The sequence below is a fragment of the Henckelia pumila genome, chromosome 3 (genome assembly GCF_033568475.1).
Source record: "Henckelia pumila isolate YLH828 chromosome 3, ASM3356847v2, whole genome shotgun sequence".
NCBI classification, from domain to species: domain Eukaryota; kingdom Viridiplantae; phylum Streptophyta; class Magnoliopsida; order Lamiales; family Gesneriaceae; genus Henckelia; species Henckelia pumila.
This window is the reverse complement of record NC_133122.1, coordinates 189,171,952-189,185,906: the sequence shown is the minus strand read 5'-3', so window position 1 is coordinate 189,185,906 and position 13,955 is coordinate 189,171,952. Positions and strand designations below refer to the sequence as shown.

General features: G+C 36.1%; 1 protein-coding gene across 1 annotated transcript; it reads left to right on the top strand.

The window, feature by feature from the left end:
* Window positions 1–5,990: 5,990 nt before the first annotated feature.
* Window positions 5,991–12,194, top strand: LOC140890910 (uncharacterized). The gene is made up of 3 exons (XM_073299064.1): window positions 5,991–6,212; window positions 6,910–8,695; window positions 10,133–12,194. Exons 1-3 carry the CDS (start codon window positions 6,148–6,150, stop codon window positions 12,170–12,172), a joined length of 3,891 nt encoding a protein of 1,296 aa, XP_073155165.1. The 5' UTR covers window positions 5,991–6,147; the 3' UTR covers window positions 12,173–12,194.
* Window positions 12,195–13,955: the final 1,761 nt, after the last annotated feature.

Here is a 13,955-nt window from a genome sequence, read left to right as displayed (position 1 = left end):
TGAAACGACCATTGACGAGGTAAAATATGTAGCCTTGTATGTTTCTTCCTCCTCCAAGTCCACTATTGGCTCTTCTTCACAAGAAAATTCATCAAAAATTATTTCTTCATGTGCTGGCTCAGTTACTTCACTGTCTTGGCAGATCTCCAAATTTGGTTCTCTAAGAAGCACAATCTGTTCATCCAAAAGACTCAAAGACCTGATACGGCTTTCTAAGAATTGATTTGTCTCTGTCTGTTGCCGCAAAAGATTCTCCAACTGAGCCACATGATCCTCAAAATACCCTACACACTCTTCTTGACGCTCCGGTGGTTGGTTCGAAAAATTTTTAGAGTTGATATCTGGAGAATATTGGTGACTCCAACCCTGCAGTGAAGGATCACAATGCCAATGGTAGTCAAAATTTGTCATATCATTTAACAAGTGCATCGCACTGTTTTCATCTCTTCTGAACAGGTGGCTGCCAGTGGCCAAAGCTCTATAATCCACCCAAATTCTTGTATTATCATCCAAACCACCAAAAAAAATTTGAAATAGAGTGTAGTTCGAAAAATAATGACATCTAAACATGTTAGCCAAATCATTGAATCTCCCCCAAGCAGCATAGAAGGGCTCCGAGTATTGTTGGCCAAACCTTGTGAACACCTGTCGATGATCCATCTCCAAGTACCTCACAAGTAAGAAAAAAATAATTAAAAATTAAAAATAAAAAAATAATGCAAGAAAAAAAATGTCTAGTCTCAAGCAAATAATCTACCCTAATATTAACTGAACAGTCACCGGCAACGGCGCCAAAAACTTGATCGGCTAAATCGGTGTGATATAAATCTACTGGCAAACGTACCAGGTCAAGTAACAGTAAAGTAGACTGAGAGTCCAAGTATCGATCCCACAGGGACTATTGTCAATTCTCAAGAATTAATTATTTTACTTAATCTAGACAAAATAATAAAAAGCAATTTGATTTAAATAAAATAAGAAAATAAAATAAAAACTGCTTAAGAAATAAGAATAAAAATAACTGAAGATAAAAATAATTTAAAAGAGACAACCAAGACACACGTAGGTACCGAACAAATCATGTAACATGTAGTCGATTCAGGACTTAGATTTAATCTTAATTCACGGGAATTCTCCTAATTTGTTCAAAGGACTATTTTTAGAACAATCAAACCTATTCATATATTGATGAACTAATCTTTCGTAATTCTAATCAAATTTGAATGCATTAAATATTTGTGAAAATTCAGTTTGCACCCAAACCGCACACTGAAACCGAATTCTATTTCTAGTCGGTTTTACAATATGTTGATTATCAGAGTGATCGAAATCAAAACCTCCTCTGTTGACTTGGAATCGATTAAAATGCAAGCAAACAGTTGATCAGACTATTCACAAGACAAATATAAATATGACAATCAATAAAATAAAATCAACTCTAAAAAATCCCAAACAAACATCCAAGTTTTCTACATGAATTTGTTCGACCCAATCATGCCTTCTTGGTTGAAAACAAACTACTCAATAATTTAAATTATAATTTAATAAATAAAAATAAAGAAGAACAGAAAAAGAAAAAGTGTAGAAATCTTCTCCCAAGCTTTGAAGCCGCCTCCCTTGTGTTGTCTGTGTTCGGAACCCTTAATCTGATGAATAGATCGGTATTTAAGTGTCCAAGGATCTCTAAAAGATAGCATCCTTTTTGACCAAGAGTTTCCAAATATATGGAATCTTCACGCCATGCTCGCTCGAGCGAGCACAAGTCTCGCTCGAGCGAGCAACTCTCTGTCCCGGAAGATTTTTGGCAAGTCTGGCTCGCTCGAGCGAGCATCGACTCTCGCTCGAGCGAGTGGATTTTTCTGCTCCGTGCGATAATTTTGAAAAATTCATATCTGAAGTTCTAACCGTCGGATCGAGCTGAAATTTGGACAGAAGCTTCAAAACATCTTGAACTTTATTCTGAACAGTGGAGATCGGATTTGGATATCGTTAAAATTAAATTTGATTTTTCGATCAAGGCTGCTCCGTAATTCATTCTTCAAAAATCTATTTTTCTACAAAATTAACCCGAGGAGTGAAATACACACACATGAACTAAAACACATAAAAACAAATAAAAGCAATATGAATGCACATAAAATAAAAATAAAAATAACATGAATAAATGTAAACAAAATGCACTTATCACATACAAATATGATGCATGCAAATGACAGGGTTTCTATATCTGGGATAACTGTATACAACTGCTCAGTAATGGCGCCTAGGACATGAGTGGTACAACCCGAGGAGCAAACCCTGTGTACACTACTCATTCCTATCGGACGTAGACCGTGTCTTACAAATGCTAGTGTCGGCTAACCCGTCGGTCGCGGGGCGCTCGACATCAACCTTCCGAACAGGGCTGAGCGGCCCTACATGACTCATCTCAAAAGATGGACAGGCACAATATGATATGCATATGCTGCATAATAATATGACACACAAATGCAACATATAAGCATGCAAAACCCGCTGGCTATCTCAGTCAGTACTTACGTACCTTTCTACAGGCAGTCCTAGCAGTCCCACTCTAGGTTCCCAGCCTATCATCAACTCTACAACGCAAATACCCATGCATCATTAATTAAGCTCTAAAAGCCTTAAATAAGCTATTGCATACTCTTAAATAATTTAAGGAGACCATAGCTATACCAGCGTCCGTCGTCAGCCCACTGATGGCGACTATCCCGCAACTAGGGGCACACCCCTGCTGCAGCTCCACAGCCTTGAGCACGGCTCCACTACACGAGCACTGCTCCGCTACTATGTCAGTCACTGTCTGACTATGCTAAAATATATTCCCTACTCCAACTTTAAAATAAGAGTACCCAAAGCCCTAAAATAGAGCCCAGTGGGCGAAGGAGAAGAATTCGGAATTTGCACCAAATGAGACCCTGCGATCGCATATTTATGGCACACGATCGGGCCGTCCGATCCTGAGTTCGGAGCGTCCAATCTGCTTCGGGCCGTCCGATCGTCTCATCGGATCGTCCGATTTCCGCCACGTGTCCAACCAATCGCATGCAACCATACATCTGTCCGATACACTCTTCGGATGGTCCGAACTCACCATTCGGATCGTCCGAAAATTTCCCTGATGACGTCACCAATGACGTATTATTTTGGGACAGCTGGCCGAATGAGTTCGGATCGTCCGAACCCACTTTGGACCGTTCGAAGCCTTCAGAGCCTCCGAAGCCTGGCTCCGTCCATGTTCGGATCCTCCGAACTCGGTTCGGAGCGTCCGAACCTCCCAAACCTTACCCACCATTTGAGTTTCCTTGATTCATTTCTGGACTCCGTTAATCCATTTGGAATTTACTTAATCATGTTTTACTAATCCAAACATGAACACACGATTAACATACTCATTAATCGTTAATTACGGATACGGGTCACTACAGACACACTTTGAATACAAAAGTTGTAGAACTTTATGATTTATACCTACTATCAAAGATTCAGAATTTTTGGAACTACTTTCAAATTATTATGAATTTTCTTACAAATTATCAAAGAGGTCCACACTTGTTTGAGTACAAACTTTTGATCATGAACTAGTCTAGCATCCGATAGTGTTACTAATATATGAAATATCCTAAAATTATAGGAAGTTGAAGTTATCTACTGATTTGGATAGTAAGTATTGAGGTGAGGTTTTATTTCGTGAGGAATATTTTTTTTTCGTACAACCCTTTTTGGCATTCCGCTTGGAAATTATAATAAGATTTCATCACAAATATTGTTCATCTTATATTGTTGATTTGTTTATGCTTATACCTGATTATTGTATTTCTCTAAATGAAATAATGTCCCGGTTCATCATCGAACAAATGAATGTATGATCGAAAGATCGAATAATTGAATGATCAAGATTATTAACCAAGAGAGAGAGCCCTGGACAACGGACTTCGGTCTGAAAATTGAGTCCACTGGACAACGGACTTCGGTCTGGATATTGAGTCAAATGAATAACGGGTTAAACCCGTGTATATGGTTCATCTGAATAACGTGACTTTGGTCCGGGTATATTTGTTCACTTTGGCTCACCATCATCATCATTATCGGAATGGTTATTACTAAACTATTGAATTCTTACACATTTGTATGAGGTTTGTACTCCTAATGTTTACTACTATTTCAAATAAATATATCATCTTATGAATAACTATTTATTCTCACTGAGTCTTTAAAAACTTAACCTCCATATTTTTTTATCTATTGTAATTTCCAGAGCCAGGGTTCCCAAAAATGAAAAATGAAAAAAATGACAGTGAATGATCCATATTTTTCCTCGAATAAGAACTAGATTTATGTTTTACGTAGTCTCTATTATGATCATCAGAGTCCATCTATCTAATAAAATAAAGTATTGTCATATTCTAGGTAGTACTACTACTTGTTAAGAATCAGTCTTGTTGTATCAAAGAACCTTATTGAAAGATTTATTTTTATCAATCGCTTCCGCATATATTATTAGTTTTAATGATCTATTACTACCTACGACACTTCAAATAGACACAAATCCTACAAGGAGTGTTGATAGGAATGTGGCATCTAACAAAGGTTAGACCTCGAGTGAGGTTCCATATAAGAATGAATACTCAGCTGGATAACTTAGTCAGTACTTACGTACCTTTCTAGGTCAATTCTAGGTAAACAGCCTAGTATCCAAGCCTATAATCAAAATGTATACCATATCACTTATACAATTCTTCAAGCCTTAACTAGACTAATTGTCACGCCTTGGGCCCACACCCGCGCCTGCGCGATTGCACACAATGGACCCCTATAGCAAATACTTCGTATTCGTCCTCGCTTTACGAAAATGATTAACCAAGTTGTCATAAAAGTTTATTGTACCCCATTTTAAACTCATTTTTAAAGCTTTCATTTTTCCCATAAAGAATTTACAAAAAACTATTCTATATATAAAATCCGGCATAGATTTAAGCATTATAATCAAACGAAACTCCATATATCGTAGCAAAAACAAAAATAAGATGGAATTCAAGAAGTGCATCGCAAATTACTCAATGAAAGATTAAAGAACAGAAAACCAACGAAACTAAGAACATGGTGGATTGGTATTTCGTTCATGACTTGGGAATTAATCAATTTTTTTACGATTCGAATACAAACAACACAAACCAGCGAAACCGAAATCAAGAGTACTCTGAACTTTCACCTTCTTTTGCATGAAAAATTTGTGGAAACGTAACAACAGCTACGATATATGGCTCAAAATTCTGAAATCGAATTTGAAACTCACCGGAGAAGAAGCTAACAATATCAGTCGCGACAACACTTCGATCGCACAGAAAACGCCTCAAATCGGTAGATCTTTGGCTCAAAACGAAGATTCTTTTGTGTGGAACAAAACCTATAAACTGATTTGTTGGATTCGGCGGATATTATTGTCCAAATGCTCTTATGATATGATGATTCTTGGCATCTATCTATATATATATATATATATATTATATATAGCAGCTTTATATTTTTTTTAAAATCAGAATTGGTCATGTTAGTGAGATTAAGTTTTTAGAAGTTTTATACATGAATGAATTGAACATTCATTTTCCCTTAAACTAACTTTTGGAAGAGTTAATTACGAAAACGTCACATTTATTTTTTATTTTTTTGTTGATATTTATTAACGGAAATGTCACTTTTTTATTTTTAATTTTTTTGTTTTTTTAATGAAAAAATAAACTATACAATCATGTAACGTTTATCCGCGCACTAATTTAGAGATTGAACAAAAATTACCTAATAATACACTGTCATTATCATAACCTTGTACTTCCCTTCAAACTTCAAAGTATGCTGCCTCGGAATTCCCATCTTAACACCCACCTAATCAAGATTATGTAAATAACCAAAACTTGAGGGGCAAAAGAATAAATTGAAGAGAGGTGGGGTTCATTTTGTTTAATTTCTTTGTTCATCTCCAGTGGCCATTCAATCTCAAGTATTCATCAGCACCCACTTTTTCTTGAGCTGAATACGAAGAGGCCTAAAGTTGAAATTCTTGGAGTTCGATACATGTTTGTACGATTATTGTATACTTATACTGATGGATAGCGTGAACTTGCTTTGAGAATGGTGTCTCGAACCCTAATGATCGAAGCTCTCATACTGAGACTCTTCTCCATGTTCTGCCTCGGGTAAACTCTTTCATCCATTCATTTTGGTTTTTTTTTTTTGGTCCTTTTGTGGTAATATCTTTGATAATCAAACCGGACCGTTGAGATAGTTTATTTTTAATCTTGTGTGAAGTTTGCTGTTTCAAAGTGATTTTTTGTTTTGTTTTTTTAGGTGGTGGTGTTTAAAGGGGAAACTTTGCGGTTTTTGTGAACAGAATCTAGCTTTTATTAGTTTCATCGAGTTGGTTGTCCTGATATTACTCGTTAGCTAAAGTGACGTCTGATGGGTTTCTCGGGGTTATAATTTCTGGTTTATCGTTTTTGGGAAGTTTTTATTAATTAATTCCGGTGATTCTGAACAATCTAGTCAAAGCCAGATCAATATTGACGCCGCTCAGTGTTTTTGTTTCCGTTTGAAAATTTGTGGTTTCTCTTTTATTACTGTCGTTCGTTCAAAGAACTCTACTTTTTTGGTGATGGTTTTGTTTGGTATATCAGGAAAATATGAGTAATTGAAAGTTGTTGGCCATAGTCTTTTAGTTCATAAAGGAGTTAGCTACTACCTTATATGTTCTCTCTCCCTTCTCCTGAGACGTTTTCTTGAAAAACCTCCCTGAATTTTTCTCCTGACCTCATTTATTTTTAACTTTTATTTTACCGTTTAAATAATCGAGGATTCCTTCAAATGGATACATTAATATCTGACTTTTCTATTCAGGGCCACGGTTCGCTTTGCCAAGAATCTGTACTTTGTAGCGGTTTTGTTGTGTTCTGTGTTGGCTCCCGTCACTTGCAAGCATTGCTCTCTGACTGAAGTGTCAAATCAGTTGGATACAGAGTCCTGTAGGTCCAATGGAGCCAATTTTGAGACAAGCTATCCAGATGTATTTGGTGGTCATAATAGTTCAGAAATAGTTTCAAGAAGTACTGTGCAGCAACGCAGTCTTGAAAACATATGCCCGCCTTCGAATTCTTTCTGTTTCCCGTCAACATTGTCTGGGGTTTTGTTTAACGAAATTGATTCTAAATTAGACGTGTTCGATGATTCTGGGGATTTTTCATCTGGACTGAAGCAAGTAGGTAGCAGTATGAGTTGGTCACTTGGCCGCAGTATCTTCCAGTTATTGGATGGGAGAACCATTTTGTGTTCTTTGCAGCAGCAAGATGGTTTTGAACCACAAGCAGAAATTTCTTCTTGCATAAGGCCATCATCATCTGACCATAAAACTAGGGTATCAAAATCAGGGGAAAATGTTGGTACTGTGAAATATGACTCTCTGGATGACTTGTCTACCCCGCCTGTGGAAATAAATCCTTCACTACTAGATTGGGGACGTAAGAATTTGTATCATCCTTCCTTAGCGTTTTTAACAGTGAAGAATCTAGATGCTGATGAAATTTTGACTATCCATAACCCTTATAGTAGCAATTTGCAGTTTTACTCTTGCAATTTTAGTGAAACATTATTGGCCCCCGGGGAAGTTGCGTCAATATGCTTTATTTTTTTTCCCACAAAGTTGGGATCATCATCTGCTCAACTGGTTTTACAGACAAGTATTGGTGGTTTCCTCGTTCAGGCTGAAGGCTTTGCCGTTGAGTCACCTTTTTTGATAAAGCCTTTGAGTGGTCTTGATGTTTCCTCCATTAGAAGGTGGGGAAAGAATCTGACCTTGTTTAATCCTTTCAATGAAACTCTCAATGTGGAGGAGATAAATGCTTGGATATCTGTTTCTTTGGGAAATACTTCAGGTTCATCAAAAACTATTTGCAGCATTCACACTCTGGAGGATTCAAGTGACTACAATATATTGAGTGCTAACGATTGGTTGGATGTGGAAAATGGTGTAGTTGGCTCACCACACATTTCCATGAGGCCGCACATGAACTGGGAGATTGCTCCTCAAAAATCCGAGACTGTTATGGAATTTGATTTTTCACAACCTTTTGAAGGAAAAATTGTTGGTGCTTTCTGTCTGTTGTTGAGATCATCTACAAATAGGATCGATACTCTCATGGTACCCCTTGATGTGGAACTGAGTCCACACTCAGCTATGGATACAGGCCATGTTTCTGTATCTCTAGAGACCTTAGTTTCTTGCAGACCAAATGGATCTAATATTTTTGCCCTGTCAGTGAGAAACAATTATCCATATCTATTGAATGTGATCAAGGTCAGCGAAGTAGGGGATGGTACAAATACTTTTGAAATCAAGTCTGTTGAAGGGCTCTTACTTTTTCCTAAGTCCACTACACAAGTGGCTATTCTCAATTACACTCATCTTGGACCTCCCCAAGCTGACTTGCATTGCAAATTACTTGTATTGATAAATGATTCTAGAATTTCTCAGATGGAAATACCTTGCATAGATGTAGTCAATATCTGCACCAAAGATAAGGATTTGGAGTCTTCTGTAGGACATGCACAAGAAATCAACAATATTGTTTATGTCAAAGGAATACAAATATCTTACCTAAGCAGCATTCAAGCGCATTCTGAGACCAAGGTAGAGAGATTCTGCCATTTATTTCTTCCTTGAAACAAATTTTCTTGGATTAACGTGCGATTTTTCCATTACTCTTCTTTAATCTTCGAAATGTTATTTTGGTCTGTCGTGCTACATTAAGTGCCTGAATTTTCTTGTTCGCTTGCTATGGTTGGTAGTTGCATGTGTTCTACCTTAATGGAGCAAAAACATACATTTCCAAAACGTTATTGCCTACCCCTGGTGTACCACATTTCATGAACTATTGAATTGCAAGTCAGTGTTCTGCAAATCATAGTGATTTCCAGATTTCAACAGTTGAAGCACAGACATCGGGTTAGAGGGTTTGATCTTTGAAATATTGCATATGTTCAGGCTTTTAGTACATACCACATTACTTAGGGGGTGTCTTGGAGAGCTTCGAGGAAGTACATTTTAGATTTTAGTTGCGTGGAAGTGATTTTGAGTGTTTGTGAATATCAACTTCAGCTTCAGCTTCTATAACTTTTTGCCAAAAGCTAGAAGCAAGAGTGTGATGTTTTTTCCTCCTTCTGTTTTTTTACTTTATAGTTTAAAATTACAAGTTGACATTTGTATCCTTAAAATATTTATCATATTATGGTAGTGTTTGGGAGAGCTTCTCAGCTTTTTCTTGAAAATTTGTGAACGAAAGTCCTAAAAGCTCTCCAAAACACTACCTATATAATTACATACCCTTGATTCATTTGACCTCTCCTTACGAGTTTTTAATAGTTTCTAATAGAATTATAAAATTTCAATCATATTTTTTTACAAACATTTATTTTTAAAATTATATAATGCATTTTTATAGATATTTTTTGTATTTATACAAATTTTGTCATTTTTTATATTTTTATTTTTATTAATCTTATTTTTTTTCGAGAATTCATGTTATAAAAGAATAAATTAATTTTGATACAATATTCATAATATAATTTATATAAGTATATTTTTGATGGTGTGAGTATCAAAATTTAAATAATTAAAAAAATCAATTTTATATGGTTTAAGGGTATGGTTGTCATTTAACTAAAAATTAAGTTTGGAAACAACTATTCTCCAGACTGTCAAACTTTAGCTTGTATTAGCTTCAAACTTCTATTTCAAACACTCTCTGCGTTAACTTCTCACCAACTTCAAAATAATCTCTAGAAAATCACTTTGAACTAAGCAAAAGTTGTCCAAAACCTTCCCTTAGTTGGCCACAGCACTCTGATGGCCAGAGAAAATTGCAGCAATTTAGTTCCAAATGGGATCACCTCCATGCTCATGAGAGTATCTTTTTATTTTATATGCCTTTTTTTCCCGGTTTTAATCAATAATAATAGGTACTGAGATTTCACTTGTTCTGTTGCTTCAATGATCTTTTGAGTTTAGTCTAAATTCTTTCAAGTTGTTTTTTCAGTAATCTTGAATTGTTCTAATAATTATTTGAAGGCCATGGATTCAAGTGAAGCAGAAGAATTTGTTCTGAGAAATTGGAAATCGCAAGCCACTGAAATTTTTTTGTCTGTCCTTGATAACAATGAATTACTATTTCCTACTGTTCATATTGGAAATTATTGCTCCCAGTGGGTTGCTGTTAAAAACCCAAGCCAACAACCAATTGCGATGCAACTTATTTTAAATTCTGGGGAAGTTATTGATAAGTGCAAGACATCGGAGTCGCTTCTACTACCTTCGTCGTCTAGGATTTTTCTGAACGATAAATTGTATTCTCCAACAAAGTATGGGTTCTCATTAGCAGAAAATGCAATAACCGAGGCGCTTATTCATCCTTATGGTAGTGCATTTTTGGGTCCAATCCTTTTTCAACCTTCCAATCGATGTGAGTGGAGAAGTTCAGCTTTGGTTAGAAGCAATCTCTCTGGTGTAGAGTCGATTTTGCTGCGAGGATTTGGAGGTTCACTCTCGATGGTGTTGCTGGAGGAATCCGAACCTGTGCAAGGTTTAGAATTTAAATTCAAATTGCCAACTAAGCTAATTTTTTCTTCTTTCACCTCTATGGAGAAAAGTTCTTCCTGCTATCAGCCCCTGACAAAAGAGGTCTATGCCAAGAACTCAGGTGATCTTTCTATGGATGTTATACGAATTGATGTTTCCGGTTCAAAATGTGGTTTGGATGGGTTTAGAGTACATAATTGTAAAAGTTTCTCTCTTCAACCTGGAGAATCTACGAAGCTTCAACTATCTTACCAGACTGATTTTTTATCGGCCACAATACAGAGGAACCTTGAACTGGGTTTGGCTACTGGGATTCTTGTGATACCTATGAAAGCAAGTTTACCAATGTACATGCTGGACTTTTGCAAGAGATCAATGTTCTGGATGCTTGTCAAGAAAGCTATGGTTGTGGTCTTTGTTGCCGGCTCCTTGTTATTTTTTCTGGTCAGTCTCTTTCTTCCCTGTGTTACAGCCATTTTTTCTCATGACATCAAAAGTGGGAAAAAACTCCTTTCCACAGTGAATCTCTTAGAACGATCATTTGAAAAAGAGGAAGCATTGCCCTTGGAATCTTCTGGTAAATCTCCTGATTGTTTTCTCTCTGGCAAAGGGCATCATGATCCTGCCGCAAAATATCAGATAAAAAATAACACTTTGCTAGGTGTTCAACCAGAGTTCAGATTGTCATCAGGACTGTCAAAATCTTTATGTGTTGTGAATTCCGATGTGCAAGATGCAACAGACTCAAGAAACCTGAGGGTTATAATTGGAAAAGAAAAGGTAAGGAGGCGGAAAAAGAAAAGGAGTTCTACCATCGGACTTTTCGAGTTAGCAAGCAGCCAGAGTGGCAATTCTACCCCATCATCACCTTTGTCTCCTGTTGCATCCATAACTCCTAAACGATCTTGTCTAGTGTCTCCTGATATGGAACAATGTGTGGAGAAGAGAAACCCATTTGCTCAGGCACCTGACCAGAAATGTGATGATGAAAAAAGCTCTGATATTCCCTCTATGGTCAATCTTTTGGAAACTGAGGTTTCTCCGAAACGCGGGAACAAAAACCGGGGCTACTCTCCTCTAGAAAGGCCTACTTTAACAAGGAAGGTGGCTTCCAGGGCTGTTCTATTACCTTCTGCAACATTTCCTAGTGCTTGGAGAGCCGCCCCAACCTGGGCATGTCAGTCTCCATATTTGGCTTCAACATCGAGAATTGCTCCTCATGCCCGGGCACCTGGATCCAAACTTCAAAACCAAAATTCCGATGAACACGAGGAAAAGACTGTTTTTAAGAAAGAGATCAGTCTAGAGAAGGCAGGTCTTGAAGAAAAATTTACTTATGATATATGGGGTGGTCATCTGTTTGAACTTCCCTTTGCCCACTCGGCAAATGATTCCCCTGGTAAGTGTCCCCGTGCTATAGAAAGCAACTCCGATAGCTTCTTTGTGAGAGGCCCACCAACCCTCTTTACAAACTCTCTTTTAAATCCTGTACGTTCCAATATGGACGGCAATGAATTAGCAAATTATGAATAAGTGGTCATGCTATTTCACTGTTTTTTATTTTAACTAGTAGGATACATGTGCAACGCACATTGTTAAACAAACGTGGTTGCACTTTGAATAGTCGTAAATTTTTTAAATAAATATAGGCACATAATTTGTTTATTTAACACCTTTTCCATAAAACAATTTTTTTTTTTGAGAATAATAGTACATATTTTTATATAGTTATTTCTCATTTTACACAATCATATTTGTTAAATGCTTTTCTGGGTTGATTTTCACCTCTTTCAGTTTCATTTCATTTTTTTCGGATTTTTTTTGTTCCCTTATTCGATTAAATTTAGCAATGTTTCATCATCTCTGATTTCCATGGTTTTTTTTTTTTTTTTATCATCTTCTGATCAACTAATTTGTCTAGTTTGAAAAGAAAATTGTGTTGTTTTTTGATTGGTTCTCTAAGCCTATTTTAATGCTTAGACATCGTTTTCTTGTAAATGAATAGGTTGAGTTTGCTATTATATTTATAATTGAGAAGAAATATAAATAAATGTTTTATCTGGTCACTCGATAAAATATATTTTCTGACAAACATCTTTCTCAAACAATTATCTAATTCTTATCCTGAAATATAATTAAGCATGTACATGTAACAAGGGATCTTTTATATTTGTTTAATATTTACCAAAGAGTTATTTTTTTTCTTTCAAATATATATGTATTTCGTCCATCACAAAGCGTTACCTGTGGTAAAACCGAGTGATTATCGCTTTATTAAAAACTATGAAAACAGTGCACTTGTTGTTTTACTAAAAGTTATAGTTTTTTGTAACAGTGTAACTCAAATATTTTAAACTGTATTGTAGTTCAAGCATCATAGTACGATCGCTCTACCCAGCAGAGATTATTATTGCACCTCAAAAATCTCTATTCCAATAATTGTACTCATTGCAATCAACGGAATTGAACCCATGAGTCCATGACCTTGGCCATGATATAATTATAGGACCGAACATTTGCCGCTTTAACCAAAAGTTATAGTTAATGATAATGGTGCAACTAAAATCTTTTAAACAATTCAACAACTCAAGCCTCATAGTTCGATTATTCTACTTAGCATGGATAATTATTGTTTCCCAACACTTTCTAATATATCTATATTTATAATATTTTTTTCTTTAAAACAATTCATGCAACTAAGTCCCTCGATTGACTTGATAACAACTTTGAAATAGTTATAGAATGTTTCGTATTAAGGAAAAATTTTATTCTCAATCTCTTTAATGTGTTTTTTTTTGTATATTAATAACAATAATTGTTTTCTTTCTTTTTTTTACATGAAAAGATATTTTCAAAGAATACAGCATTCCTTGACTCCATAATTGTGCCTTCATTTACATCAGGAATCGTTGACTTATGTACTAAAAATCAATATGCACTACTATTGTATGCATAACCAATAAATATACAGTCAACCGTTTTAGGCCCAATTTTTATTTGTTTTGGCTTAGATACTTCTACTTTAGCCAAACACCCCCAGACTTTGAGGTATTGGTAAGAAGGTTTATGACATTTCCACTGTTCATATGGTGTTTCGTCTTTTTCTTTGATTGGAATCTTGTTTAGAATGTGGGTTGCTGAGAGAATCGCTTCACCTCACATGTTTTGAGGTAAGCCAGAATTTATTAACAATGCGTTCATCATTTCCTTTAAGGTTCGATTCTTGCGTTCAGCAACGCCATTGGATTGAGGTGAGTAAGGGGCTTTTGTTTGATGAATGATGCCCGTAGTTGAGCAAAATTCTTCAAAAGGAGCC